Below are 24,449 nucleotides of genomic sequence, written 5' to 3' on the forward strand. Positions count from 1 at the left end.
TCTAGTTGTAAAAATGTATGTTTCTTTTTTTTTTTTTGTTTAAAAAGTGGGGATAAATTTGTGCCTATATGTAAGACTGATTTTCACATCCTGCTATGCAGAGTCCAATCATCTGACCTTTATCAGTGAGGTCGAAGCCAACCGTGTGACGTCTTTAAAGCGTTGACGTATCTGCAACAATTTAAAAACCTCCCACAAGGGTGCGCTGTTGACTCATGGCCTGGCCCGTTTGTCTGTTGTCCGTTGCAGTGAAGCGGTTCCGGGAGCCGGTCGGGATCAGGCGGCCGTGGAGGATCTGGTCAGAATCTCTCGCAATCAACACACAGTCTGAGGAAAAGTGAAGCCCGACTCTGTTGTCATTATTATTAATATTATTATTATTTTGATTTTCAGGTTTTTCGACACGTCCAAACAGGCCATCGGCGCCCTCTTCATCCACTTTGCCAACGTGTTCCTGTCCACGCTCACCAAGGAGGACGCGTGCTCCCTGTAGGTCCATCAGCAATCAAAAACTCCCTACCTGGGTCGACCTTCTCCTACGCGCCTCCCTTAGTCTCACCCTGCCCGTCCCCCTGCCCCTCCCTTTCTGCAGGTACCTGATGAACTTCCTGCTGGATGCCACACTGGGGATGCTGGTCATCTGGCTCGCAGTCAAGTTGACATCCAAACTGGTGGAGTACAAGCAGTGGACGCTGCTCTCGTTTGGGGAGTACGGTGAGTTCAGAAGGGGGAGGAGGGCTCTCAATTCCATGTGTTGGCCACCAGAGGGCGCTGTTCACCAACCCTCTGCTTGCAGAAACTGGCCCCTGTGCATAACATTCCACATGTTGATGGTCCAGTGTGTAATATTTGGCCTGATTTATGATTTTCATTTCGGCAAAAGTTTAATATACTGCCATACAGTATACAGTAATAAAAGTGTATACTCGCAATGAAAGTAATTTTGTTTTCCTACCCATAGAACAGCTCTTGGTTATATATAGAAATATGCATAGCAATAAGGGTCTTATGCCACCACGTGTTTAAGGAAGCCTCGTGTGGACAATCCAGTCGGCCTGTCAACGCGTTTTGTATTTAGGGTGTTAACGCTCACATCCTCCAAATAAACCAATGAAGAAGAAGGTGGACCAGGTATCCAGATTTGTGTGTGCAGGCCACCGTAGTTCACTGGCAAACTTGGAAAGGGGAGGAGGAGTGTAAGTGAGCTGTAATCTAAAATGTAACCACTTGATGTCGCTGTTTCCTCTCATAATCTCCAAACGTTAAACACCCTATTTTCCTGCTGGGTTGCAGGAAGTGTGTGTGTGTGTCTGTATGTGTGATGTTGACCGCTGCTTCCTCTGTGTCAGGTGACCCCCCCCAGGCGGCGCCGTGGCTCGGCCAGTGCGGCGTCTACCTGCTCATCATGGTGCTGGAGAAAGGCGTCATCAGCCTGGTGCTACTGGTCCCCGGATGGTCCAAAGTACGAAGATGTTCCACCGCACACACACTGACGATGCGTTTAGGGTCCTGATTTGTTGTTTATGGGTGCTTTAAAAGCCTTTTTCAACATAGAAATCCACGAAACGTTTAAGTGTTGAGCAGAGGTTTGTGTTTTTTCCTGTTGTTTGACTGTGAGAGTAAACAACGGGCGCAGGGGGTTGGTTAAAAAAAATTTAAAGCAGCAAATGTTTTTGGGATGAGTCAGCGCGTCGGCCTGCACGACATCTCGGGTCACATTGACAGACGTCGTGACGGGAATCTAATGGGTGGTATGTTTACTTGAAAATTTTGTTCCCAGACTCTCACTAAATATTTTATTAATAGTAGCACTCGGCGGATTTACAATGTGGGAATCTTCAGTCTTTGTCCTCCAGTTTTGTCTTTGTTTGATTCACTCGCTGGACACTCGCATCTCATTGCCTGAAAATAATGTTGAAAAAAAAACGTTTATCAATGCGATGGTTCAAAAACTATGCTAGCGTAAGAAATCTTCATTTTCCTCTCGAAATCATCTATTATTTTCCAAAGCCGTTTGGTCTCATCACTGAAATTTAGTAAATTAAAAAAAAAAATTCCGAACTTGTTGTTGGCGATCTGAGTGTCCGTCTGTCCGTCCATCCGTCCAAGCTAAAGCTCTGCGACTTCCTGTCCAGCTGCAGGAAGTGTTGCTGAGCTACATTGCTAACCCCCAGCTGGAGCTGGCGCTGGTCATGCTCATCGTGCCCTTCATCGTCAACGTGAGTGGCGCCCCCTCATGGCGGCAGTCGGTTCTTTCTCTCTACCCTCCCTAAGTCAACTCGGTGCTCTGCTCTCTCTTGCCCCCTGCAGTCGATCATGTTCTGGGTGGTGGACAGCCTGATGATGAGGAAGTACAAGACGGCCAAGGGCCTGGAGCACTCTGGCGAGGGCGGCCCAGCCAAGAAGGGGGACTCTCTGCCCTGGACCAACGGCAGCGAAGAGTCACAGGTGAGAACTCCGCCTCCAATCTAAAAAATAAATGAAACGCCGTTCGCACCGTTTCCACGTTAAAAATCAGTGTAGTTCTGCAGGAGAAGTGAACGGTGGCCTGCAGGCTAATGCGACAGGACGTGGAATGAGGTTTAATTAAATGGTGCAAACTCACAGTTATTTGCCCAGTAGAGGGAGACTGTGGACTCTTTTCTATTAGTTAAAAAAAAGAAACGTTCAAGGCCACTAGGTGGCGCTAACTCCTCACTGGCCACATAGATGCCTCAGCACAGGACAGGTGTGACTTTTGCACCAAAATTTGTAAATAACCAGGATTTAAAGACTTTTGGTGGCGAACCCAACTCTTTATTGTACTGAAACGCAGCGTTCCGAATCCAGATCCCGTTTTTTTTTTTTTTACTTGCTCTTTGCCGCCCTCTTTCAAGCCTTCTGATTAGAAGAAGGTAAAGAAGAGATTCCAGGGTCCCCACCCCCCAGACCCCAGGATGGTGGCGGCGGAGAGCAAACGCAGTAATGAGGGAGTTGGGATGGGTGTCAGCCGCACCTGTTGTTGTGAGGAGGATGAGCACACACACACACCGGACGGACACACACACACAGACACCGGACACACACACACACACACGCACGCACACACACACGCACGCACGCACGCACGCACACACACACACACACGCACACACACACACACACTAAAAAGTCTAATTTCCCCCTCCTTACTTCTGTTTTTCATCTGGACTGTGCCGTGTTCAAGGGCCCTGGTATTCCAGAGGACACTGAGGCTCCGCCCCTAAACTGTTCCATAGATCAGGCCTTCATGGACGGAATAATAGGGACATTTAGGAGTTTGGTCTTTTTTGTCCCCCCTCGTCGCCGATGATGCGATGGAAAGTGTGAGTGGAGGCTGATTGGACAGAGAGGCTTTGAGGAAGAGGGGGGGGGAGGAGGAGGAGGAGGAGGAAAAGTAAGAGGAAGAGGAGAAGGAGAGGAAGAAGAGGGGAAGAGGAGGAGGAGGAGGACTAGGAGCAAGAGGAGGTGAAGGAAAAAGAGGAGGAAACTGCCATCACTCGCAATGCTGCTTGTTGTTGACGTCGCAGTTGTTTGTGCTCTTCAACAGAACTTCAGTTCACCGGCTTCAGACTTTGACTGCGCTGCAGATGTCATTGTGTCATTGTCATGGGTGTATTATAAGAACTAGATACCGGACTGCCAATATGCCGGTGCACCGATCTTCCCCTATGGCCACTCGAGGTATTGCAGCAATAAAAGTCCCATGGGCACCAAAAAGCATTTTTCCGATTGAGCACGATACAAAAATAAAGGCCTTTAAAACGGCTGACGGGACGTCTGTGACCTGAAACGCGATGCCTGGCAACTTTAGTCGTCCTCCGGGGGTCAGTCGACCCCCAAATGTACCCTGAAAACCTAAGCAATCAGCTGAGTGGATGCCAGGGTCGACCCACCAGACAGGAAGTGACACGGTCACCTGACGGTTTCCACTTCCTTCCTGTTCGCAGGTGCTGCTGACGGTGGAGACCGACACGGAGGAGGAGGAGGAAGGGGAGGAGCCAGAGCAGCAGCACCGCCCCCCTCAGGTGCAGTTCTCGGGCGGAGCGCTGAAGCCCAGCTGGGTGGTGGTTTGAATCCCAGCGCTCACAGCTCCACCTAGTGCATGGATCCACCAGGGCAGCAGCAAGCGATAATCAAAAGGTCCAAATATCTGTTTTGTCCTCGACAACCTCGCACCAAAACCGCAATCAGGGATCTCCGCGGCGGTGACCACAACTGAGCGCGTACAGCGAGCGAGATTATCAGGCAGCGCGGGGGGTGGGGATTCCCGGGAATACTGGGAACACCGCAGAGACCCCTTCATGCCGCATCGTATTCCGGAGACGAGAGCCGCTTTGAACGTGAGATAGCGTGGATGTTTAATTACGATCATCGCTGCTCGCGTTGCCCCCTGGCTGCTGGTTTGATGTTTCCTTAGCTGTTTTTGTTTTTTTTTTTCATTTTTTTGCACTCGATTTTCATTCCACTTTTCTATTATCTGCACAGAGTTTCAGAACGTTGAGTTTTTATTATGTGTGAAAGCAAATGTATCTTAAAAAAGTAAAAATCCAACAGTTACAGGGTCTTTAATAACAAGAAATTGTTAAATACCACTATTGTACTATTGTACCATTGTCGCTATTTTACTTTTTAATTACTTTTTTTATGACTTTTTGTCTCCAGGGTTTGAGGTCGGTAGAGTCACTGCCTCGTTAAAAATGTTGCGGCACATTTTTTCTTGTATTTATTCTTGCAGTATTTTTTTACGAGCACTTGTATTATTATTATTACTGGTTTTATGTGTGTCTGGTGGTCCAATCTGTGGTAATGGCATCCGAATCGAGCCGTGTGTCATGTGACCAATTCCACCTGCGATCACTCTGCTCAGTCTCGACCGTTTCAATGCCAAAAAAAAAAATCTATTTTCACCCTTGACGTTTTTTTTTTTTCTGAGAAGTGGCTCTGCGGCGCCACCAGCTGGCCGCTAACGGTGCTTCTTTATGGAATGTATCTCGTTATGTCTATCAAATAAAAAGTAAGGAAAAAGAAAATAACACATGAGCTGCTTTGGTGTTAAATTCCTTAAAAATCTGAGTGGGCGGGGCCAGGTGAGCACACCTGGGTGGGCGGGGCCAGCAGCCCTGTGACCTGCAGCTGATGACAGGTGTGTGTGTGTGTGTGTGTGTGTGTGTGTGTGTGTGTGTGTGTGTGTGTGTGTGTGTGTGTGTGTGTGTGTGTGTGTGTGTGTGTGTGTGTGTGTGTGTGTGTGTGTGTGTGTCCAGGTGTGATCCACGACTCACTGGCTGCCACGTTTAAAAGAGGGTGCGTTGGTCGTGTGACCCGCTGACATCACAGCGGGGGGGGGGTTTAATTGTTTTATTTACAGTGACAAAAAATATTGTAAATAAAAAAAATCAGTACACACAATATGACATATAAAAACAATTATTTCTTCATTAGAAAGAGTAAAAAATATAGATTTATATCTAATAAAATGAAAAACCCTGCAGTTCCATTCAGGCCCCATTGGTGGCACTGCCGCCGCGTCTCCCGTCTCCCGTGTCAAACATGTGCGGTGCCAGATAGTCCTGGTAGTGTCCGTCAATCAGCTTGGCGGCATTGTTGCGTGCGAACCAGCAGTCCACGCTCTGGGCGCCGCCGTAGATCTTCCTGGTCTTCTTGACCACCGGCACCGAGCGCTCCTTCACCTTCAGCACGGCGGAGGGCTCGCCGCCACCACCGGGGGCCTCAGCCACACCCACCTCCTCGTACAGGAACTGACCTGGAAGGGTTTGGGAAAACAAAAAGTTCTTCTCAATCACCAGTTTGAGTGGACTGATACTCAGATCCTCTGAAGTCGTTGGGTTTACTTCCCAACGTCCTTCCATAAAAGGGGAACCACTGTAGTTCCTACTGTTGGTCCTACTGGTGGTCTCTACTGGACCCGTACTGGTTTCTACTGGTGGTTCCTATTGGTGGTTCGTACTGGACCATTGGTGGTGGCTACTGGTGGTTCCCACTAGACCCCTGGTGGTCACTACTGGTTCCTGGACCCCTGGTGGTTACTACTAAACCCCCTGGTAGCTCTGCTGGTGATTCCTAAAGGGGGTTCCTACTAGACCCACTGGTGGTTCCTACTGGTGGTTCCCTCCAGTGGTTCCTGCTCGACCCCTCCTGGCGGTTCCGACTGGACTCCCCTGGTGGTTCTTACAGGTGGTTCCTGGTACCCTGATGGTTCCGACTAGACCCCCTGGTGGTTACAACAGGTGGTTCCTACTGGTGGTTCCCCTTGGTGGTGTCTATTGGACCCCCCCCCCCCCCGGTGGTCCCCACTGGACTTACCAAGCAGGCCGTGCGTTTGCAGCGACAGCCCCTTGCTCTGCGCGATGTAGAAGCCCAGGTGGTCCCGCTGGTAGGGGGCGGGGTTCTTGTAGTGGTGCAGCAGCACCACGAAGGAGATGTTGGCGTCGGCCAGCGTGACCGTCACGTTGGCCCCGCCCACCACGGCCACGGATAGGTGGCCGCTGTGCACCGCCGCCGTGGCATGGCACGGCAGCACCAGCCGGTCGCGGCCGTCCACGATGACCTTGCGCGGCGTGACCTCGATGTAGGCGCGGCGGGGGGGCCGGTCGGCCACGATGCTCACGCTGCCAAAGTAGGTGCGGCGCTGCTTGTGGCTGCCTGGCGGAGCAGGGGCGCCGATGAGCTTCCCGTTGACCGTCACACCTGCAGAGAGGAGGTGGGAGGGTGAACACAGAGCTTGTGTGTGTGTGTCTGTGCGCGTGTGTGTATACGTGTGCGCATCTCACCTGAGTGGCGGTGGTCCGACACCAGGCGCAGGACGTGTCCCGGCTCCCCGTTGATGTTGAAGCAGACGTTGAGCTTGCTGAGCGGGAACTCCACCACAAAGTGGGGGTCTCCGTCCGCTTGGGTGGGGGCGGGAAATCAAAAATCAGTCCAAACCCCTCACAGTATGATTATTATTATTACTGTTGTTCAAATATGTTGAAAACATTTCTAATCGAAAGGAGTTTGGGGAGAGGGTCGGAGGATGTTGTGAGGGATACTGTTTTGTTTTTTGTTTGTTTTTAACGAATTTTAGGAGCACTGGAAGACAAGCTACTGCTAATGTGACAGATAATGGGGATCCAATAAAACAATCAACCGATAGGCGCCGGAACTTATCAGTCTAATTAGTAATAGGATCCAACACACCTTTTGTTCACTTTTGACTCTATAACTCAACACTTCCCTGCATGAGCAGAGAAAAAAGGTTGTTTGGACTTTGTGACTGAACAAAGAGTTGAGTGAAGCGCTAACGGCGCCACCAGTTGCCAACCGTCCCTTCAAATACAGAATTGTCCCAACGCGTCCTGTTTTGAATGGATACGGGACGGGGGTTTGTCCCGTTTTTCTGAGTTGTGTTGAACGTACATTTATTTTGGATGCAAACTCACGTTTGTTTCCATGGAGTTTGCGTTCTAAACCATAATCTACGTAACTGCAGGCAATATCATTGCGCAACCCATTCACAACAACTGCATACTGTACTGTGTAGACTAGTAGGCTAGGAATCAGGATCGCCCGTTCTTTTCAGCTTTATTAATTCAACTCCTTTGTAAAAGTCATCCATCCTGCACTTTATTGATTGTTGTGTAAAAAATATTTTCAATGAAAAGATTCCAATACAATTTAAACATTCATCTTATTTCTCATGTCAATTGGCAACAAAGCAGTTCAAACTATGTGAACCAAATACTTTTTTTTTTTAAACCCTGTTCTAAGTCATGATTGACCACCACTGGCGAGCCACTGGCCTGCGATGGTCAAGGCCCCCGAGCACTGCGGGAGGGAGGCCTCCTTTATTTTTCTGAATGAAAGTTGGCAACGCTATCGCCAACGCTGCCTCTGCCGCCGCCACTGTGCGTCTTGCTCGATGCGTTTTTGGGCTCAGGGATTTTCAGCTCAGGACGAAGCGGCGGCGGCACGGCTCTCATCCCGGTAGCTTGACGCCTCTGCAGGAGCCTTTGATTCCTGTGAGAAGCGGCTGAGATGACAGAGGCTCTCGCTAATGACGGGCTCTTTAGCCGCTGCTAACAGCCGCTAACAGTCTCCCATTGGCTCACTGCTCTTCTTATCTGTAATGCGCTCGGCAAACATCCAGCGGGAGCAGTGTGTGTGTGCGTGCGTGCGTGCGTGCGTGTGTGTGTGTGCGTGTGTGTGCGCGTTTCTCAAACACGCACTTGCACGTCCAAAGTGCCACGTAGCGTTAGCGCTGGTATTTCAATTAGACCCTGCGTGTCGTGTTGTGTGCAGTCAGTGGCGTCCCCGCTCTGCCTTGTGTGTGTGTGTGTGTTTTCACCGTGTGACCTGCGTCTAAATTACAGGCCGCCCACAGAGAGAGAGAGCGAGAGAGAGAGACGACTGCACACTTCCTGTCTCTGCTCTCTTTAAAGTTCTTCTCACGGAGCCTCTCGCCGTAAGAAGTTGGAATTTAAGCAAAAATTCCCTTGAGTGGGAAATGTCAGTGTTTGTGTGTGTGTGTGTGTGTGTGTGTGTGTGTGTGCGTGTGCGTCAAAGAGAGTCACCTGATGTTTTGGAGATGGTGATGGATTTCTTGACTGGTCTTTTCTTCACTTCACCTTTAAAAAAGAATTAAAAAAACAGTCAGGACATTTGTTGGTAGCACTGATTGATTGACTCCGCCCCTCAATCATTGACTCCGCCCCTCAAACGCATCACTGCGAATCAGAATCATCAGTTATTCAGCGTTATTATCATTATTATCTATCAGAATTAGTTTTCTTTTTAACCATCTGAGGCTCCTGGTTGGTCAAGGCCTCGATCACCTGACGTCCAGCACCGCCCACAGCTCCGCCCACTCACCTGCCGCTGAGCCACCGGCGGGTGAACTTTGACCTCCCGGCTTCCCGACTGGCTCCTCCTCCTTCTCCCTCTCCCAATCCGTCTCCTCGCCGGGCAGCCAGTTCTCGGAGGCTCCGCCCCCAGTGGGCGGGGCCATGGAGCCGTCGGCCAGCACTCGCGGCCGCTCCGCCCGCAGACGGGTGAGCGGCGTGAGGAAGTGGTAGCGCAGCGACAGCTGGGTGGCCCGGCCCACCAGCTCCGCCCTCTGGCGGCTGCCGCGGCTGCTCAGGCGCGAGCGCAGACGCTGCTGGACGCTGAGGAACGCCCACACGTGCTCGGCGAAGTGCAGCGCCGCCGCCGAGCTGTTGGCTCCGCCCACTGCCGCACCGTTGACTCCGCCCACTGCCGCCACCACCTGCCGGGTCTCGGCCTGGCGGCGCCGCAGCGGCACGTCGGCCTCCAGCACGACGCTGCGGGAGCCGCTGCTGGCCGTCACCGTCACGTGAAGCCACTCTGCGCTGCGATTGGCCAGCCGGCCGGCCACCACCACCTCCGAGCCGTTGAAGTAGGTGGCGAAGGCGCTCTGGGTGACGGCGAGTGCCGAGTCCTCGCCGTAGCTGAGCTGCACGTCAGAGAGTAGCGGCGTTCCGATCTCGTCGTAGAACCTGGAGGGGGAGGAAGAAGAGGAGGAGATGAGCAGGAAGGGGAGGAAGAGGTGGAGGAGAAGAAGGAGGAAGAGGAAAAGGAGCAGGAGGAAGAGATAAGATGAAGTAGGAAGAGGAGATGCGGAGGAGGAGGAAAAAGAGATGGAGAAGATCAAGGAGGAGGATTAGAAGGAGGAAGTGATGTGATGAGTAGGAAGAGGAGGAGATGAAGGAGGAGGTGGAGGAGATGGAGATGGAGGAGGAAGGGATGATAAGGAGGAGATGGAGCAGGAAAAGGAGGGGGAGGAGGAGAAGAAGATGGAGGAAATGGAGGTGGAGGAGACACAGAGGACTTCAGGTCAGACCTGATGATCACAGTTTGGAAACAAAAAGGAAAAAACTGAAAGTTCTGAAGTAACAGCTTCTTCCTGCTGCTCTATGACATTCTCCAGGCCGCCTCCCATCACGGAACCCCTGAGAGCGTCTTAGCAGTGGCGGCGGCGGCCTTTCCGTTCGTCAATCACACGTACACACACACACATCCGGCGTCTTTCTTTTTTTTTCCGTAGGAGTGTGAGGCCGTTTGGACAGATTTCATCAATTGCTTTGTTTTGCTCGGAACCCGTCGCCTTCCGGCTGTCTGACCTCTGCTGCATCAGAGGTCAGACAAGCGGCTTTGTGCTGTTGTGCACACACACACACACGCTCAGGTGTGTGTGTGTGTGTGTGTGTGTGTGTGTCTTCCGCCCTGTTTGCACAGGCAGCAGCGGCTCCATTATGCAGTGGCTCCGTCTGTTAACCCCGCTCACACTCCAGACGCAGGACGCACATTCCTGCTGCCCGACTGAACAAACACCTCCAGAAAGAGTGTGTGTGTGTGTGTGTGTGTGTGTGTGTGTGTGTGTGTGTGTGTGAGAGAGAGAGAGAGAGAGAGAGGGAGAGAGAGAGAGAGAGAGAGAGAGAGAGAGAGAGAGAGAGAGAGGGAGGGAATAAAGGAGTCTGTAGGTGCAGGCGGCTGATTAAAGAGGCTGCTGGCTGTCAGCACCGTCGCATTTCACACCCTCCTCTGCCCCCCCCCCCCCTCTCCGGGCCTGATGAAGGACGAGTCGGCAGGGGGTGGGGTGTAGAGGGGTGGGGTGGTGAGTGGGAGGGACTGGGGGCTGTGTGGGGTGGGGGGCGGGGGGGGATTTGGAACAGGTGAGAGAGCTTCAGGGAGCCTAATTGCTTCTGCGAGCGCTAGTTTGACGCCGGCTACTGGCAGTGGTGGGGGGTGGCTGAGTACAAATACTTGCTATACTGTGACTGTACTTCAGTGGATTTTTCAGGTATCTGTACTTGACTTGAGTATTTCTGATGATTTTTTTGCTTTGACTCCCTGCTTGGTTTTTGAGGGTCACTGTTCAGTACAGACAAAAATAAGCATGTAGAAAATAACATTGGTTATTGAAGGTGTAAACATGTCCGTATTAACCAATGCATTGTCTCATGCATTTCACAAATATTAAATAAAAAACAGTTTTTTCTTAATTTTCCTTGAGTAAGGGAGTTGAATCACGACTTTTACTTTTACCTTTACCAGGGTATATTTTTAAAACAAGTATCCGTATTTTCACTTACATGCAGAAGGTTTACTCCAGGGGTGGGCAAACTATGGCTCAAGGGCCATATGCGGCCCGTTAAGCTTTTTAATCCGGCCAGCCAAACTTGAAGAAATGATATTGACAGTAAGTAAGTGGTTTAATTGTTTAAGATGCGAAAAATGCTCACGATGTCGTTCTGGAATTTCAGGAATTTGCTGGAGTTCATAAGTAACCAATGTTAAAAGGCAAGCATGACCTTGGGTCAATGGCAGTGACCTTGTCTGACAGCGGGAGATGAAAAACCTCCCATTAGCTATTAGCGCCCCCCGTCCCGCGCCACTCCACGTGGCGTCGCTAACGTGTTAACGAGCTTGACCTTCCCGAGTGGACAGGAAGTGGGATTCTCCGCCTCACCCCTTGAGCATGGCGCCGGCGTCGGCATCCTCGGGCACGCGGCGCATCATGCCGCAGTTGTCGTGCGCCATGCGGCGCAGCATCTGGTAGTCCACGTCGCCGCCGATGCCCACCGTGAAGATGCAGAAGAGTCCGGCGGCGGCCGAGCGGCTGGCGTCCAGGATGGCGGCCGACTGCAGCTCGCCCACCGTGGGCCGTCCGTCCGTCAGGAAGACCAGCAGCGACACGCTGTCAGAGGGTTCGCCGCCGCCGCCACCGCTGGACAGGAAGTCCCGCAGCAGCGCCGAGCCGGCCTGCAGGGCGCCGTCGATGTTGGTGCCTGAAGCACAAACAACAGCAGCGAGGAGGAGGACGAAGTTGGTGTTGGCTCGAAAGCAGACAGACAGACGGACAGAGACAGAGCGAGAGAGACGGGCAGACAGATGGACGGATGGACAGACTGACAGGCAGGTGGACAGACAAGGAGAATGGACGGACGGATAGACAGACAGATGGACGGAAGGACGGATGGACAGACCGGCAGGCAGGTGGACAGACAGACAGACATACAGACAAGGAGAATGGACGGATGGATAGACAGACAGATGGACGGAAGGACAGATGGACAGGCAGGAGGAGGAGGAGGAGAATGGACGGATGGAAGGACAGATAGACAGGTGACCTCTGACCTCCTGTGGTGGGCAGCGTGAAGATGAACTTCTTGGCGTCGCGGATGTTGAGCGGCGTGACGGGAAGCAGGCGGCCGGGCTGCCACACCTTCACCCGGTTTGAGAAACCAACCAGGTTGAAGCGGTCGGCTGGACGCAGATCCGTCAGGATGCTGAGGAGGGCGTCCTTAGTCTGGGGAAAGGGAGGGGCGGAGCACGGCGGGGGTAGGAGGCAGGTAGAGAGAGGGAGAGCAAGTTATCCTCTCTTGCTTTCTCCCCCAAAGTTTTTAAACCTCAGCCACTGGGGGCAGCAGTGAGCTTCCACCAACTGTCTCCGCTTGGCGGTGAAGGAATCTGATTGGCTCCTCCAGGCACCGTTCACCTTTTTTTTTCCCTTATCACCTCTCCATCTGTTTGTTTCCCACATCATCATTTGTTTTTTTTAATCATCAGCTCACTTGGACAGAAACAGGAAGTGGAAGATGGAACAGGAAGTCTTCCGGGCTTCCTGGCTGGAGCTTCTCAAGTCCTGCATTGTGGAGGAGACAATGCTCCCGAGACACTCGCTCCCTCTGTCCGCCGCTGGACGGAGGGAGGGATGGAGGGATGGAGGGATGGAGGGAGAAGGGATGGAGAGAGTGACGGAGGGTCCGCTGGTGGGCAGAGGTCGTGTTCCATGACGGCTGGCTGACCTTCCTCACAGAGCTTCTGCTCTCTGCCGCTTCTTCTCCTCCTCACGTCACTTTTCCAACACGGCCGCTCTCAGCAGTGCAAGTGGGCGGGGGGAGGGGCCAGGGGGGCGCTTTGGGGGGAGGGGGTGCCTGACAGAAGAAAAGCTGTGCTAGTGATATTCTGGCGTGGGAGGGACCGAGGCTGGACTGCGGTTCTGAGGTTCTGATTGGAAAACCAAAGGACGTCTGGTGCTGCTGTTAACTGACCGTGAGAAAGAGAGCAAGACTGAACCCTGGAACCCAGAAACTGCTGCTGCTGCTGCTGCTGCTGCTGCTGCTGCTGCTGTTACTTCTACTGTTACCACTGCTGCTACAACTGCAGCTGCTACTGCTCCTGCTGCTGTTGCTGCTGCTGCTGTCACTGCTGCTGCTGCTACTGTTACTTCTACTGTTACTACTGCTGCTACAACTGCAGCTGCTACTGCTCCTGCTGCTACTGCTCCTGCTGCTGCTGCTGCTGCTGCTGCTGCTGCTGTTACTGCTGCTGCTGCTGCTGCAGCTACTGTCACTGCTGCTGCTGCTGCTGTTACTTCTACTGTTACCACTGCTGCTACAACTGCAGCTGCTACTGCTACTGCTGCTGCTGCAGCTGCTACTGCTACTGCTGCTGCTGCTCAGCTGAGCCAGTACTTCTAAAAAAAAAACAAAAAAACTCTATGGGACGAGATAAACAGGAAGTCACTGGTACATCATCACCATAACAATCTTCTTCTTCTTCTTCTTCTTCTTCTTCTTCTTCTTCTTCTTCTTCTTCGTTTTGGATGGGAGTTTTCCAGGATGGATAGTGCGCACTTTTCATTTTGTCATTTTCCTCAAAAACAAAGAAACAGCAGCAGGATGTAGCACGTCGCCTCACCTGCCGTATCTTCTTCCCCAGCATGGAGGCGCTGGTGTCGATGACAAACACCACGTTCTTGGGCACCGCCGGCAGGTTGCTGGGAGCAAAGTAGTGGACGAAGTGTCCATTCAGGACCTGGGAGGAGTAGAGGAGGGATTGAGGGATGAGCGGAGGAGGGGCGGAGTCAGCGCCGAATGGTGGCCCGGCTCTGACCTGCACGTCGCCCACGCCAGCGTCCCGCTGCACGTCGTAGCGGATGACGAAGTCTCCCAGCAGGCCGGCCATGCTGACCTTGGCCTGCTGGATGATGCTGGGGTTAAAGGTCACGCGCCACACGCCGCCCTCCTCCTGCTTCACGCTGGTGGCCACGGGGAGCTGCGGCTTGGCTGGGAAAGACAGACAGACAGGAAGTGCTTGGAAATCTGGCTTTACCTGACCTTTGACCTCCGAATGGAAACCACTCTGTACATCTTAATTTTTATTGCTATGATTTTAAGAATATTGATAATAATGATAAATATTATTATTGTAATTATTATTGTTACTACTATTATTATTTGACCTTTGAATAATAATAATAATAATAATAATGATAAATAATTATAATAACTATCATTATTATAATTATTATTGATATACAAACAGGCTGGTCGAAGCTGCTCACTCACCCTGAGTCCTGGACGAGGAGGAGGAGGAGGAGGTGGTGCTGCTCTTGGCACTGCGCAGTGGCAGCACCTGCAGGTGGGTGATGGGGCTGCCGTCGGCCAGCGCCACCTCAAGGTGGAGGCGGCTGACCAGCTGCTGCGGCCGCAAGCTGCTCACATGCTCGTAGCGGCCCAGCCGCCGCTGCAGCAGCTCCTCATACGTCAGCAGGAAGACGGCGCGGCTGCGGCCCGGGATACTGGCCACCACCTGGAAGAGCTCCACCTCTGGCTCGGAGGCGCCGCTGCAGCAGCGAGGGGGAGAGAAAAAAAAAAGGATTGCTTTGTGACGTCACCGAGGGCTGGTTTTGCAAGGAAATGGAAGGTTTGTGTGTGTGTCCGTGTGTGTGTGTCCGTGTGTGTATGTGTGCATGTTTTTAAAGCAGTGGACAATGTGATCAAGGAAGTACTTCCAAAGCCACTAATGCCAGGTGATCACATCATCATGTCTCCTGGACAACGGAGCCTCTGATTGGACGGAATGTCACTTCTTCCATGTGTCACACAGTGACTTCACACACTGTCTGTGTTTGTGTGTGTGTCTGTGTGTGTGTGTCAAGCCTGTGTGTGTGTGTGTGTGCGTGTGTGTGCGTGTGTGTGCACGGCCTCCTCTCACCTTGTGTCTCCTGGCTTCTTGTTCTTGCTCTTGGCTCCACCCCCTCTTCCACCCCGGCCCCTCCTCTCCCTGGGCTCGACCTCGCTCTGGTAGACACGCCCTCCGATGAGCCTGGTTCACGGGGGTCAAAGGTCAGGGGATTACATTCCCGATTCGGCCTATTGTGTGCGCTGTTGTTATTTTTGTTGTTTTTTGGGAGGAGCTCGTTGTGTGCGGCCATAAACTCCGCCTCCTTCGCTCAGGAACGCCATAAATCCTCCGATTCCTCTGTCATTGGAATAAAGAGCGACGGCCTGGTGGTTTTTATTGGTGTTCGGCCTCCAAACTTTGTTGCCGTCTAAGATTTCTGTGTTTTTTTTTTGGTTTGCTTGTTTAAATCTCCTCAAATTCCGTCAAGACGTTCACACGAAAAAAGTCAAACGTAAAGAAAAAAACAGTAGCGATGTCGTCGTGCTGCCCACTGGCGCTCCGACTCACATGGTGAAGTTGGAGACGAAGGCGTTGGCGGGAATGCGGAAGCGGAAGAGGCCGTCGGCGGCGGCCGTGTGCCGGTTGACCATGATGCAGGACACCGCGGTGAAGGCGTAGCGGGAGATGATGGTGGTCTTAATGGAGAGCTCCTGGATGTGAGGCTTGTTCTCCTGCAGGGGGCAGCAGGCGCCAGAGAGTAACAACGGAACAGAAGAGGGTCATTTACGGCTCTTTTGTGTTCTGCTCTGATGTTTAGTGTCCTGGAAAGTCGTGATGTTTCCTCCATGCAAGGCAGCAAGCAAACCCCGCCAGATGTTGCTGCTGCTGCTGCTGCCGCGCTTGGCAGAAGCTGCTGTGCGTCACACCCATGCAGTGCGCACCAGCCCGATGACAGAATAGAGGGCAGCTCTGGAAATCCAGGTCAACAACCAAAACCACAATAATAATAATAGTAACAAAAAGGAGAAGTAAAGCTCCTCACTAGGAACCTTCTAGATCCCGGCGGGTCAAAAGAAGATCTCCAGTGCGCCAAAAACGCTCTTTGCCGATATTACTTTATTTGCATATCTCAACAAGTTGATGACCAAACTCTTTCTCCCAGCAGGAAACCTCGGACCTTACCTGGGTCAGGATGGTCTTCACCTGCCGTGGGAGCCTCTGGGGCGCCTGCGCACACAGCAATAGACAACAAGGAGAAGAAACATTACTGTTAAAAGCAAAACTGACAACTAAAAATAAGTGCGCAAGAAAAAAAAAAAAAAAAAAAAAGAGTTAAAAAAAGAAGAAGAGAGCAGCTCACGATGTCCAGGTCAAAGTCGAACATGTCGGGCTCCACTTCACCTCCCAATTCTCCGAAATCTCCCAGATCTTCCAGTTCTCCCAGCGCGCTCCGGCTGAGTCTCACCAGCGGAAGCAGCAGCAGCAGCAGCAGCATCTGCATCTCTGCGGTCCGCCTCGACTCCATCTGAAGTGTGAGCGGCTGTGCTGGGCATCGTTCCCGGTGCCGGAGGAGAGCGAAGGAGCGATAGGGAGGAAGCCCCGCCCACCCACCCACCAGGAGGGGGGGAGATTATGAAAACCACGCCCACTCATCGGAGACTTGTTGGAATCTTCTGCCTGGAATGCGCGCCTTCCAAACGGAGTGAGTGGGGTCGATGACATAATGCTGTTGTCGGTGTGTGTATATATATATATATATATATATATATATATATATATATATATATATATATATATATATATACTGTTTCTCGGTGTGTGTACAAAACAGCAGTTAAAAGAAAATGAAATCCAGGGTCAATCAAACGAGGAACGAGGAACGAGCGTTTTATTGAGACATTAGTGCCATCTGGTGGACATTTGTGGGTATAACAAAACTGGAGCTTGAGACGCACAGAAGCCTTTTTGCCCTTGTATTTGTTAAAAATACAAATACAAGTATATGTATTTGTCTGTATAAATGTTTGTATATATCTAGAAAGATCAACAGGCTGAAAATAAATTAAATTGAAATGAAATTAATAAATGATAACTAATACATTGATAATAATGCTGCAGCTCCAGCCTACTTAGTCTCAGTTTGTGTAATCTGTGTGTCCTTTGTATAGCCCCTGATGTGTGTGTGTGTGTGTGTGTGTGTGTGTGTGTGTGTGTGTGTGTGTGTGTGTGTGTGTGTGTGTGTGTGTTTGCTCTAGGGTCAAGTTTCAAAGTTTCCTCCACTTTTTTTCTGGGTTACATCAAACACAACAAATATTGACGGGAGCACATCAGTCCGTCTGATCTCAGCCTGCAGGATTCAACTCTACTTCTCCTCCTCCTCCTCTTCTCCCTGCACCAGAGCGTCTTCTCTCTGAGTTTTTTTTCCCCGCCCCCACTTCAATCAACCCTACGTCTATGTGAGTGTATGTGTGTGTGTGTTTGAAACATGAGGCGTCCACTGCTGCTGCTTCTGGGGCTCCTGCTCCTCCAACAGGGCCGCTGCCTGGAGTTTGTCGTGGAGGGCGAGTGGCAGGAGGAGGCGGTGAGTCCACACAAATGCTGTTGTGTTGTTGTTGTTGTTGTTGTTGTTGTTGTTGTTTCTATATGCGAATCTACAACTGTTGTGACATTTCAAAAGGTGAATTTTGCGCCGACTATCACCCCCAACGCAGCAGGAGATATTTCTTGAACTCTCTTCACACAGATTTCTACTGTCGATCTGGATATGATGCTCATTTTTTTTGCGTTTTCTTTCATTTCTTTTTTCTTCAGGACCATCAGGAGAGACACAAGGTGAGATTCAGTTTGATTTTTGCGTGATTTTAATGTCGGTTTGAGTGTTGAGAGTCACTAGCAGAGTGTGAAGGGAACTGGTGAATGATTAGCAACACTTCCTAGAACCAAACCTGGCGGAACCAGCAGATTTAATCCTGTCAGTTGTCAGTGATCCTAAACTAGTGTGTGTGTGTGTGTGTGTGTGTATGTGCGTGCGTGTGTGTGTGTGTGTGCGTGCGTGCGTGTGTGTGTGTGTTTTTCAGAGAGCGATATTGACCAGTGCGGAGGATGAAGCCTTTGAGGTACCAAGCTCCGCCCCCCTCCCACTGTGTTTCAGATAATCTAGTAATCAATAATCTGCTGTTTGATGAGAATCTCATGACTGTGGGGTCGTCGACCCTCCTGTTGGAGCTCCTCTGGCTCTTCCTTTCACCAAAGCCTTCGCTTTCCCCTCCGTGCAACTTCAAACTACCAAGAATACAGTCGCATCCGGATTTGACCCGAGGAGGCGCCAGAATGTTGTTATTATTACATTTAGAAAATGAATTCCACACATTGAACTGAGAGGAAATTTCGACTTGAAATTGAAAATTTCAAGATTTTGATGAGCATTTTGTCTTCAAACTTCAACTATATTTTTGTATTTTTTGGGAAATCAGCACTTTATTATCAGTAGTTGCAAGAAAACGGCAAGACATGTATAAATATTAAAATTATTCCTGCATTGTTGTTGTCTTGTTTTTGTCTTTGTGGCTGATCTTTGTGACAGGCCATCCGCGGGGAGGACATCATCGTCAAGAGCTACAAGGTGGAGAGCCGCATCACCTCGCGCTTCGCCCACACCACCGTCCGGAGCTCCGTGGTCAACTCGGGCTCCAAGGCCCAGAGCATCGGCTTCAACGTGCAGATCCCCAAGCAGGCCTTCATCACCAACTTCACCATGTGAGCGTCACAGCCGTGGGTCTTCTCACAGTGGAGGAGGAGGAGGAGGAGGAGGAGGAGGAGAAGAAGATCTCCTGAGGTTCTGACCTTTGCAACCTTGTGTTGCAGGAACGTGAACGGCATCGTGTTCGTGGGCTCGGTCAAGGAGAAGACGGTGGCCAGGAACCTGTACACACAGGCCAGAGCCAGAGGGAAGGCGGCAGGGATCGTCAGGTAGCGGCGCCACCTGCAGGATTCCGAACACCTCTGCAGTGTCCTTCAGACTGACTATGGCTGTCCCTCTCTCTCTCTCTCTCCTTGCAGGACCAACACTCAGGACATGGAGACCTTCAAGACCGAGGTCCATGTTCCTCCGGGCAGCAACATTGAGTTTGAGCTCCACTACCAGGAGATGATGAACAGGAAGCTGGGCTTCTACCAGCACACGCTGCACCTGCAGCCCGGCCGGCTGGTGCCACACTTCCAGGTGAGCTCGACGGACCAACCTGCTCGACACCCCCTTTGTCCTGTCCAGCCATAATGACAGGAACGTCACTCGTGCAGAAATGACTCTGATGGGATTGGAGAGCGATAGAGAGGGACAGAGAGAGCAACTGTCAACAATTACTCTCTCTGTATATTGTGGCATAAGCAGACATTTGAACAGCATCACGTAATTAACAAAAGTAATAACAAAGAAAAAGCGAAAAAAGATAGATGAATACATAACCAAATAAAGATGACCGTCAGTAGCTAAATAAAGAGCTGTGTGTATGTGTGTGTCCCTGTCGCCGCCGTGCCACCTCCCCCCGCAGGTGGACGTCTACATCTACGAGCCCAACGGCATCTCCAGGGTGGAGGCGCCCAACAGCCTGGGCCACCAGTTTGAAGGCCTGATCCGAGTGACGTCCACCAAGGACAAGGTGAGACCGCAGCGGTGCATGAGAAGGTTTTGAAGGTCGCTGTGGTTGTAAACGTCTGGAGGACGTTTGGAAATTCTTTCATTGGATTTGGGGCCTAAAGATGCTTTGAGAAGATCTAGTTTTCAACAGGGTCCACACATATAAACAAAAAGGGATCAAAAAGGCGTCTATGTCCCTGTCGCTCAGGCTCACGTGGTCTTCAAGCCCACCCTGCAGCAGCAGAGGAAGTGTGCCAACTGCACCGACAGCGCCATTGATGGCACCTTCACCGTGGCGTACGACGTGAACAGGGAAGGCAACACTGGGGAGCTGCAGGTAGGGGGAGCCGGTCGGTTCCAGCAGGCAGGAAGGTGGCGTCTCATCGGGAGCTGCAGTAACGGCTTTTGTCCTCCAGGTGTCCGACGGCCACTTTGTCCAGTTCTTCGCTCCGACCAACCTCTCGCCACTCCCAAAGAACATCGTGTTTGTCATCGACGTCAGCGGCTCCATGTGGGGCGTCAAGATGAAGCAGGTTCGGATGCTTTGCCTCACGAAAACAAACAGCGACCCCTAGTGGCCCATAGTCAGTAGTAGAACAAGAAGACCGCCTTGTTATGTTATGTTATTATGTTATGTTTATGAGGTTTTCTAGTTTTTCTTTGCAACAGTGCCACCTGCTGGACACATGTCAGACTGTAACTACATTAGCGTCCCTCTCTTGTCTGACACTGGGTGATTCGGACCCTTCTTCTTCTTCTTCTTCTTCTTCTTCTTCTTCTTCTTCTTCTCCCAACATCCCTCCAACCCCCACCACCCACAGACGGTGGAGGCCATGCAGGCCATCCTGGACGACCTCACCATCGACGACCACTTCAGCATCATCGACTTCAACCACAACGTGCGCTGCTGGAGCGAGGAGCTGGTCACCGCCTCGACCATCCAGATCGCTGACGCCAAGAGATACGTCCAACGCATCAAACCCAACGGAGGTCCGGGCGCCGCTCGGCGGCTCAGCGTGAAGAAGGTTCCTTCTGCCCCCTGCTGACCAGATCCATGTCTTCTGCTCAACTCCAGGCACCAACATCAACGAGGCGCTGATGAGAGCCGTGCAGATGCTGCTGAAGGCGTCCAATCAGGGTCTGATCGACCCCCGCTCTGTCTCCATGATCATCCTGGTGTCAGATGGAGACCCCACCGTTGGTAAGGCCCCGCCCATTTTTCTTCCCAATTGCAGAAGAAAAGCAAGGCAGGAAGTCGCTGCTGTATGTTGGCAGGCGAGATCAAGCTCAGCACCATCCAGAAGAACGTGAAGCGCATGATGAGGGAGGACTTCTCTCTCTTCTCGCTGGGCATCGGCTTCGACGTGGACTACGACTTCCTGGAGCGCATCGCCACGGAGAACAGGGGTGTGGCCCAGAGGATCTTCGCCAACCAGGACGCCGCCGAGCAGCTGCGGGTACGAGAACTCCTCAGAAGCCTCTTGAACCAAAACCAGAACCGTCATTCAATGAGTCGCATCTCACTGCTGTTCTCCAGACCTTCTACAGGCAGGTCTCAGCCCCCCTGCTGAGGAGGATCACCGTCCAGTTCCCTGAGGACTCGGTGTCCGATGTCACCCAGAACCGTTTCGACAAGTACTTCAGCGGCTCTGAGCTGGTGGTGGCCGGGAAGGTGCTGCCATCCGAGAGCAACAGCCTGACCAGCTTCATCAGCGCGTCTGCCGTGAGTCCAGACTTCTTCTCCCTCTAGACCTGAAGACATTTCTGACATTAACATTTTATGTATAATAACAGCAAAGACATGTCGAAAACAGTGATTGCATGCTTGTCTGTTCATCACCGAGAAACTCAAACCAATATGGAGGAAGATGCTAAGCGGCGTGCTGCAAACAAACAAGCAATGACCTGACGACATTGAGGTTGCGTTGCCTTGAAGGTCTCACAAAGTTGCTTTGTGTCCCCTGTCCTCGCAGGCCCGGATGGACATCACCCTGGAGACGGAGGCCGACCTCTTGGAGCTGGACTCGGCCCTGGCCCAGCAGGAGCACTCCTTCACAGGATTTGCCAGGCAGATGTGGGCCTACATCACCGTCAGGCAGCTGATCTCCGAGCGGTGAGAAGTGGTGATGCGAGAAGGGATTCATAGAGGCGTTCTATTCTGTAATGTGCAGAGTCAAATTATTGACTCATTATTAAATGAACTGTGGGACGCATGGATTGTCAAAAACCCTGACCCGAGCACCAGTGCTAAGAAGTCATGTGATCCTGACGGTCCACCAGGACCACCAGGTCAGGCAGGGTCAGGTGTTTGAGTTGACCGCTGCTGCTGTGTTACCCCTGTTTCCCCTCCATTACCCCCCCCCCCCCCCATGCAGGTCTCTGGCGCCGACTGCGGTCAAGAAGAGGAAGATCACCCAGAGGATCATGGCGCTGGCGGTGGAGCACCAGTTTGTCACGCCGCTCACGGCGCTGCTGGTGGAGAGCCAGGACGCCACTGAGAGGCTGCTGGCTGACTCGCCCAAGGACCCCAAACACGGCTGCTGCGCAGGTGGGGCCGAGACCCAGTGGTGGAGTCTAGTTCCTTCTAATTCTATGCTCTGATTTACTTCATCCTCCCTCCCCCCCCCTTACCACCGTTGTGAGTGTCGAACAGTACCCAGCCCGCCCTCACCGTCTCGGGTGAAACTCTCTTCCAGGAGGGGGTTTGCCGGTGTCGCCGGTCCAGGTGGTGTACCAGCCGCCGCCGTGGGTCCAGGTCACCACGCCGGCGCCACCCAGCCAGGTGGACAAGGGCCCAGAGGTGTGGGCGCTGCCCTCGCAGGTCCACTTAGGTAAAGTAGTTGTTCCGTGTGTCCTATGGTCGGGGTTACATTAAATGTACTCTTTTGAGTGCGTTGTTTCCACAAGAACCAATCACCAAGTCAGAAATATGTGTTTAAAATAAAAAAAGATACTGAACATCAATGAACAAAGATATGAGTTGAAACGCTGTAGTGTGGAAGTGTGAGGCCTTTTGTCACATTACCCCCCCGCCATGGGGTGGGCACAGCCCCCCACCTGACCTCCATGTAGCTCCACCCCTGGTCCCACCACCAGGTTCTCACCTCATCCCTCCCTGAGCTGTTAACAAGCTCCTCCTCCTCCCCCTCTAGTGGATAACGACCCTCACTTCATCGTCCACCTGCCTGCCAGCAACATGGACGTCTGCTTCAACATCGACTCCAAGCCGGGACACATCCTCAACCTGGTGTCGGACCCGGGAACAGGTACCCAACTCTCCCGTTGGGTGGGTGACCATCTGAAGCCCTGCCCTCACTCCACCTCTTCTGCCCCCTACAGGCCTGGTGGTGAACGGTCAGCTGATTGGCGCCAAGAAGCGCCTGAAGAACAAACTCCAGACCTACTTTGGCGTGGTCTCCGTCTACAACCAGCCTGACGGGATCAGCGTGACCGTGGGCACGTCCGGCGTGGCCGTAGATGACGGCCGGACCAACCACTCCTTCAGCTGGTCCGCCTCCGCCGACTTCAGCCAGGACGGGTAGAACCGCCGACCTCCGCCCGCCTCCACTCGCCATTCCACCCCAGGAAGGCTTCCCTCACTGTTTTATTTTTTTCCCTCAGAGTGAGGGTCTCCATCGTGAAGAACTCCCACGTTTCCGTGGTTGTAAATGACAACATCCGCATGATGGTGCTGCTTCACCGCGCGTGGAAGAAACATCCGGTCAACGTGGACTTCCTGGGCGTCTACATCCACGACGACAACCAGTACTCGCCCCTGGTCCACGGACTCATTGGTGCGCGGTCATTTTCTTCTCAACGTCCCCCTTCGCTCTCAACAAAACTACCTAAATGCTCTGCTTCATAATAGCTTTGAGAGGACACCGTCACAATTCTGATTTGATCTTGGCCCTCCAGGTCAGTTCTCCAGGGAGCCGCGGGTGCAGGTGTACGACGTCCGCGATGGGGCGGACCCTCTGAAGAAGGAGGCCACCATGGAGGTGAAAGGCAACAGGCTGCACGTCACACGGTGAGTCTCTGAGGAAACTCCTGCAGATCGAGGCGTCAATCTGAATATCGATGGTATCGATGCCAGGGTTGAGTATCGATATCTGATCGATACTTGCGGGATGAAGATCGATGCTTTTGTTGCGGTTTCTCTTCTAGACGTCTGTGTAATGGTAGTTTCCGTTGCATCGGTTAGGCTTTATATTTATTCGTTTGTTACATTCTTTTTTGTTATTTGGCGCTACTGACCTTTTTCGTAAACAAATTTGCACTGTTAAATTCTTTTGTATAGTAATTATTTATTAAAAAGAACATGTTTACTTGCCTTAAATCTTTTTTTCCAATGTTTTACACTGGTCATAATCACCTAATTATGGGAAAAAATAATCAAATCAATCATTGTTCAATGATTATGACATTTCAAATAAAACATATCAGTATTAGCGACACTAACCCTGTATTTACGTGGTTTGGGATCGATACCAAAATTCCCAGTATGGCCCATCCCTACGCTGAGAAACCTCTTTAGAACTTATCGTGTGTGTGTGTGTGTGTGTGTGTGTTTTCAGAGGCTGGCAGAAGGACTACCGCCGTGATAAGAGGCGGGGCTCCAACGTCTACTGCTGGTTTGTGCACAACAGCGCCAAGGGCTTCATCGACGGCCACTACAGCGACTACATTGTGCCGCAGCTCAACAGCTTCCTGCCGCAGTTCTGAGCACAAATGTCAGCCGCCTGATTGGTCAGTCGGTCGGTAGGTGGAGAAAGAGGGAGGAGCCGACGTGACGCTGCAGCCTGTTCTTAGCCAATTATTCCCTTGAAACGAAAGAACAAAACAAACCAAAGAAACAACCAGGGGTCGG

At 51.8% G+C, this 24,449-nt stretch overlaps 3 protein-coding genes across 4 annotated transcripts in view; 2 read left to right on the forward strand and 1 right to left on the reverse strand.

Annotated features, from left to right (window-relative positions):
• tmem110l (transmembrane protein 110, like) overlaps positions 1–5,054 on the forward strand; it is a 7,797-nt gene extending 2,743 nt beyond the window's left edge. Inside the window, exons 2-8 of the mRNA XM_076044164.1 lie at positions 250–298; positions 394–489; positions 593–714; positions 1,350–1,462; positions 2,136–2,219; positions 2,311–2,448; positions 3,969–5,054. Coding sequence (XP_075900279.1) covers positions 250–298; positions 394–489; positions 593–714; positions 1,350–1,462; positions 2,136–2,219; positions 2,311–2,448; positions 3,969–4,094 — 728 coding nt within the window. The 3' untranslated portion in view covers positions 4,095–5,054. The remainder of the gene's footprint in view (positions 1–249; positions 299–393; positions 490–592; positions 715–1,349; positions 1,463–2,135; positions 2,220–2,310; positions 2,449–3,968) is intronic.
• Positions 5,055–5,362: 308 nt separating this feature from the next.
• Positions 5,363–16,506, reverse strand: itih5 (inter-alpha-trypsin inhibitor heavy chain 5). The gene is made up of 14 exons (XM_076044155.1): positions 16,307–16,506; positions 16,129–16,173; positions 15,514–15,677; positions 15,037–15,147; positions 14,388–14,665; positions 13,933–14,105; positions 13,738–13,854; positions 12,172–12,343; positions 11,504–11,822; positions 8,887–9,530; positions 8,589–8,642; positions 6,810–6,926; positions 6,343–6,726; positions 5,363–5,782 (listed from the first exon to the last, which is right to left on the reverse strand). The coding sequence occupies exons 1-14, from the start codon at positions 16,469–16,471 to the stop codon at positions 5,517–5,519; spliced, it is 3,009 nt and encodes a 1,002-aa protein (XP_075900270.1). The 5' UTR covers positions 16,472–16,506; the 3' UTR covers positions 5,363–5,516.
• A 785-nt stretch (positions 16,507–17,291) lies between these two features.
• Positions 17,292–24,438, forward strand: itih2 (inter-alpha-trypsin inhibitor heavy chain 2). Of its 2 annotated transcripts, XM_076044156.1 has the most exons (21): positions 17,293–17,527; positions 17,758–17,778; positions 18,024–18,062; positions 18,530–18,702; positions 18,811–18,915; positions 19,006–19,168; positions 19,497–19,604; positions 19,791–19,919; positions 19,999–20,115; positions 20,404–20,572; positions 20,658–20,783; positions 20,858–21,039; positions 21,120–21,305; positions 21,556–21,695; positions 21,958–22,130; positions 22,279–22,413; positions 22,735–22,848; positions 22,922–23,120; positions 23,204–23,376; positions 23,498–23,609; positions 24,157–24,438. In XM_076044156.1, the coding sequence occupies exons 1-21, from the start codon at positions 17,432–17,434 to the stop codon at positions 24,302–24,304; spliced, it is 2,808 nt and encodes a 935-aa protein (XP_075900271.1). In that variant the 5' UTR covers positions 17,293–17,431; the 3' UTR covers positions 24,305–24,438. The 2 variants fall into 2 exon arrangements, with proteins under 2 accessions (XP_075900272.1, XP_075900271.1); XM_076044157.1 differs by lacking the exon at positions 18,024–18,062 and having other exon boundaries at positions 17,292–17,527.
• The last annotated feature ends 11 nt before the right edge of the window (positions 24,439–24,449 follow it).

The sequence above is a fragment of the Nelusetta ayraudi genome, unplaced genomic scaffold, assembly GCF_046127955.1.
Source record: "Nelusetta ayraudi isolate G7.1 ecotype Tasmania unplaced genomic scaffold, CSIRO-AGI_Nayr_v1 ptg000079l, whole genome shotgun sequence".
Lineage (NCBI taxonomy): Eukaryota > Metazoa > Chordata > Actinopteri > Tetraodontiformes > Monacanthidae > Nelusetta > Nelusetta ayraudi.

What these genes read in the sequence shown, in the direction of transcription:
- itih2 (XM_076044156.1), top strand. Translation starts at nt 17,432, where the DNA reads ATGAGGCGTCCACTGCTGCTGCTTCTGGGGCTCCTGCTCCTCCAACAG. An exon ending in AGGCAGCTGATCTCCGAGCG is followed by an intron (nt 21,696 to 21,957) that starts GTGAGAAGTGGT and finishes CCCCCCATGCAG; the next exon opens with GTCTCTGGCGCCGACTGCGG. An exon ending in AACAGGCTGCACGTCACACG is followed by an intron (nt 23,610 to 24,156) that starts GTGAGTCTCTGA and finishes GTGTGTTTTCAG; the next exon opens with AGGCTGGCAGAAGGACTACC.
- itih5 (XM_076044155.1), bottom strand. Translation starts at nt 16,471, where the DNA reads ATGGAGTCGAGGCGGACCGCAGAGATGCAGATGCTGCTGCTGCTGCTG. An exon ending in TTCGTCTCCAACTTCACCAT is followed by an intron (nt 15,148 to 15,513) that starts GTGAGTCGGAGC and finishes CCCGTGAACCAG; the next exon opens with GCTCATCGGAGGGCGTGTCT. An exon ending in CGCCGGTGGCTCAGCGGCAG is followed by an intron (nt 8,643 to 8,886) that starts GTGAGTGGGCGG and finishes TCTTTTTTAAAG; the next exon opens with GTGAAGTGAAGAAAAGACCA.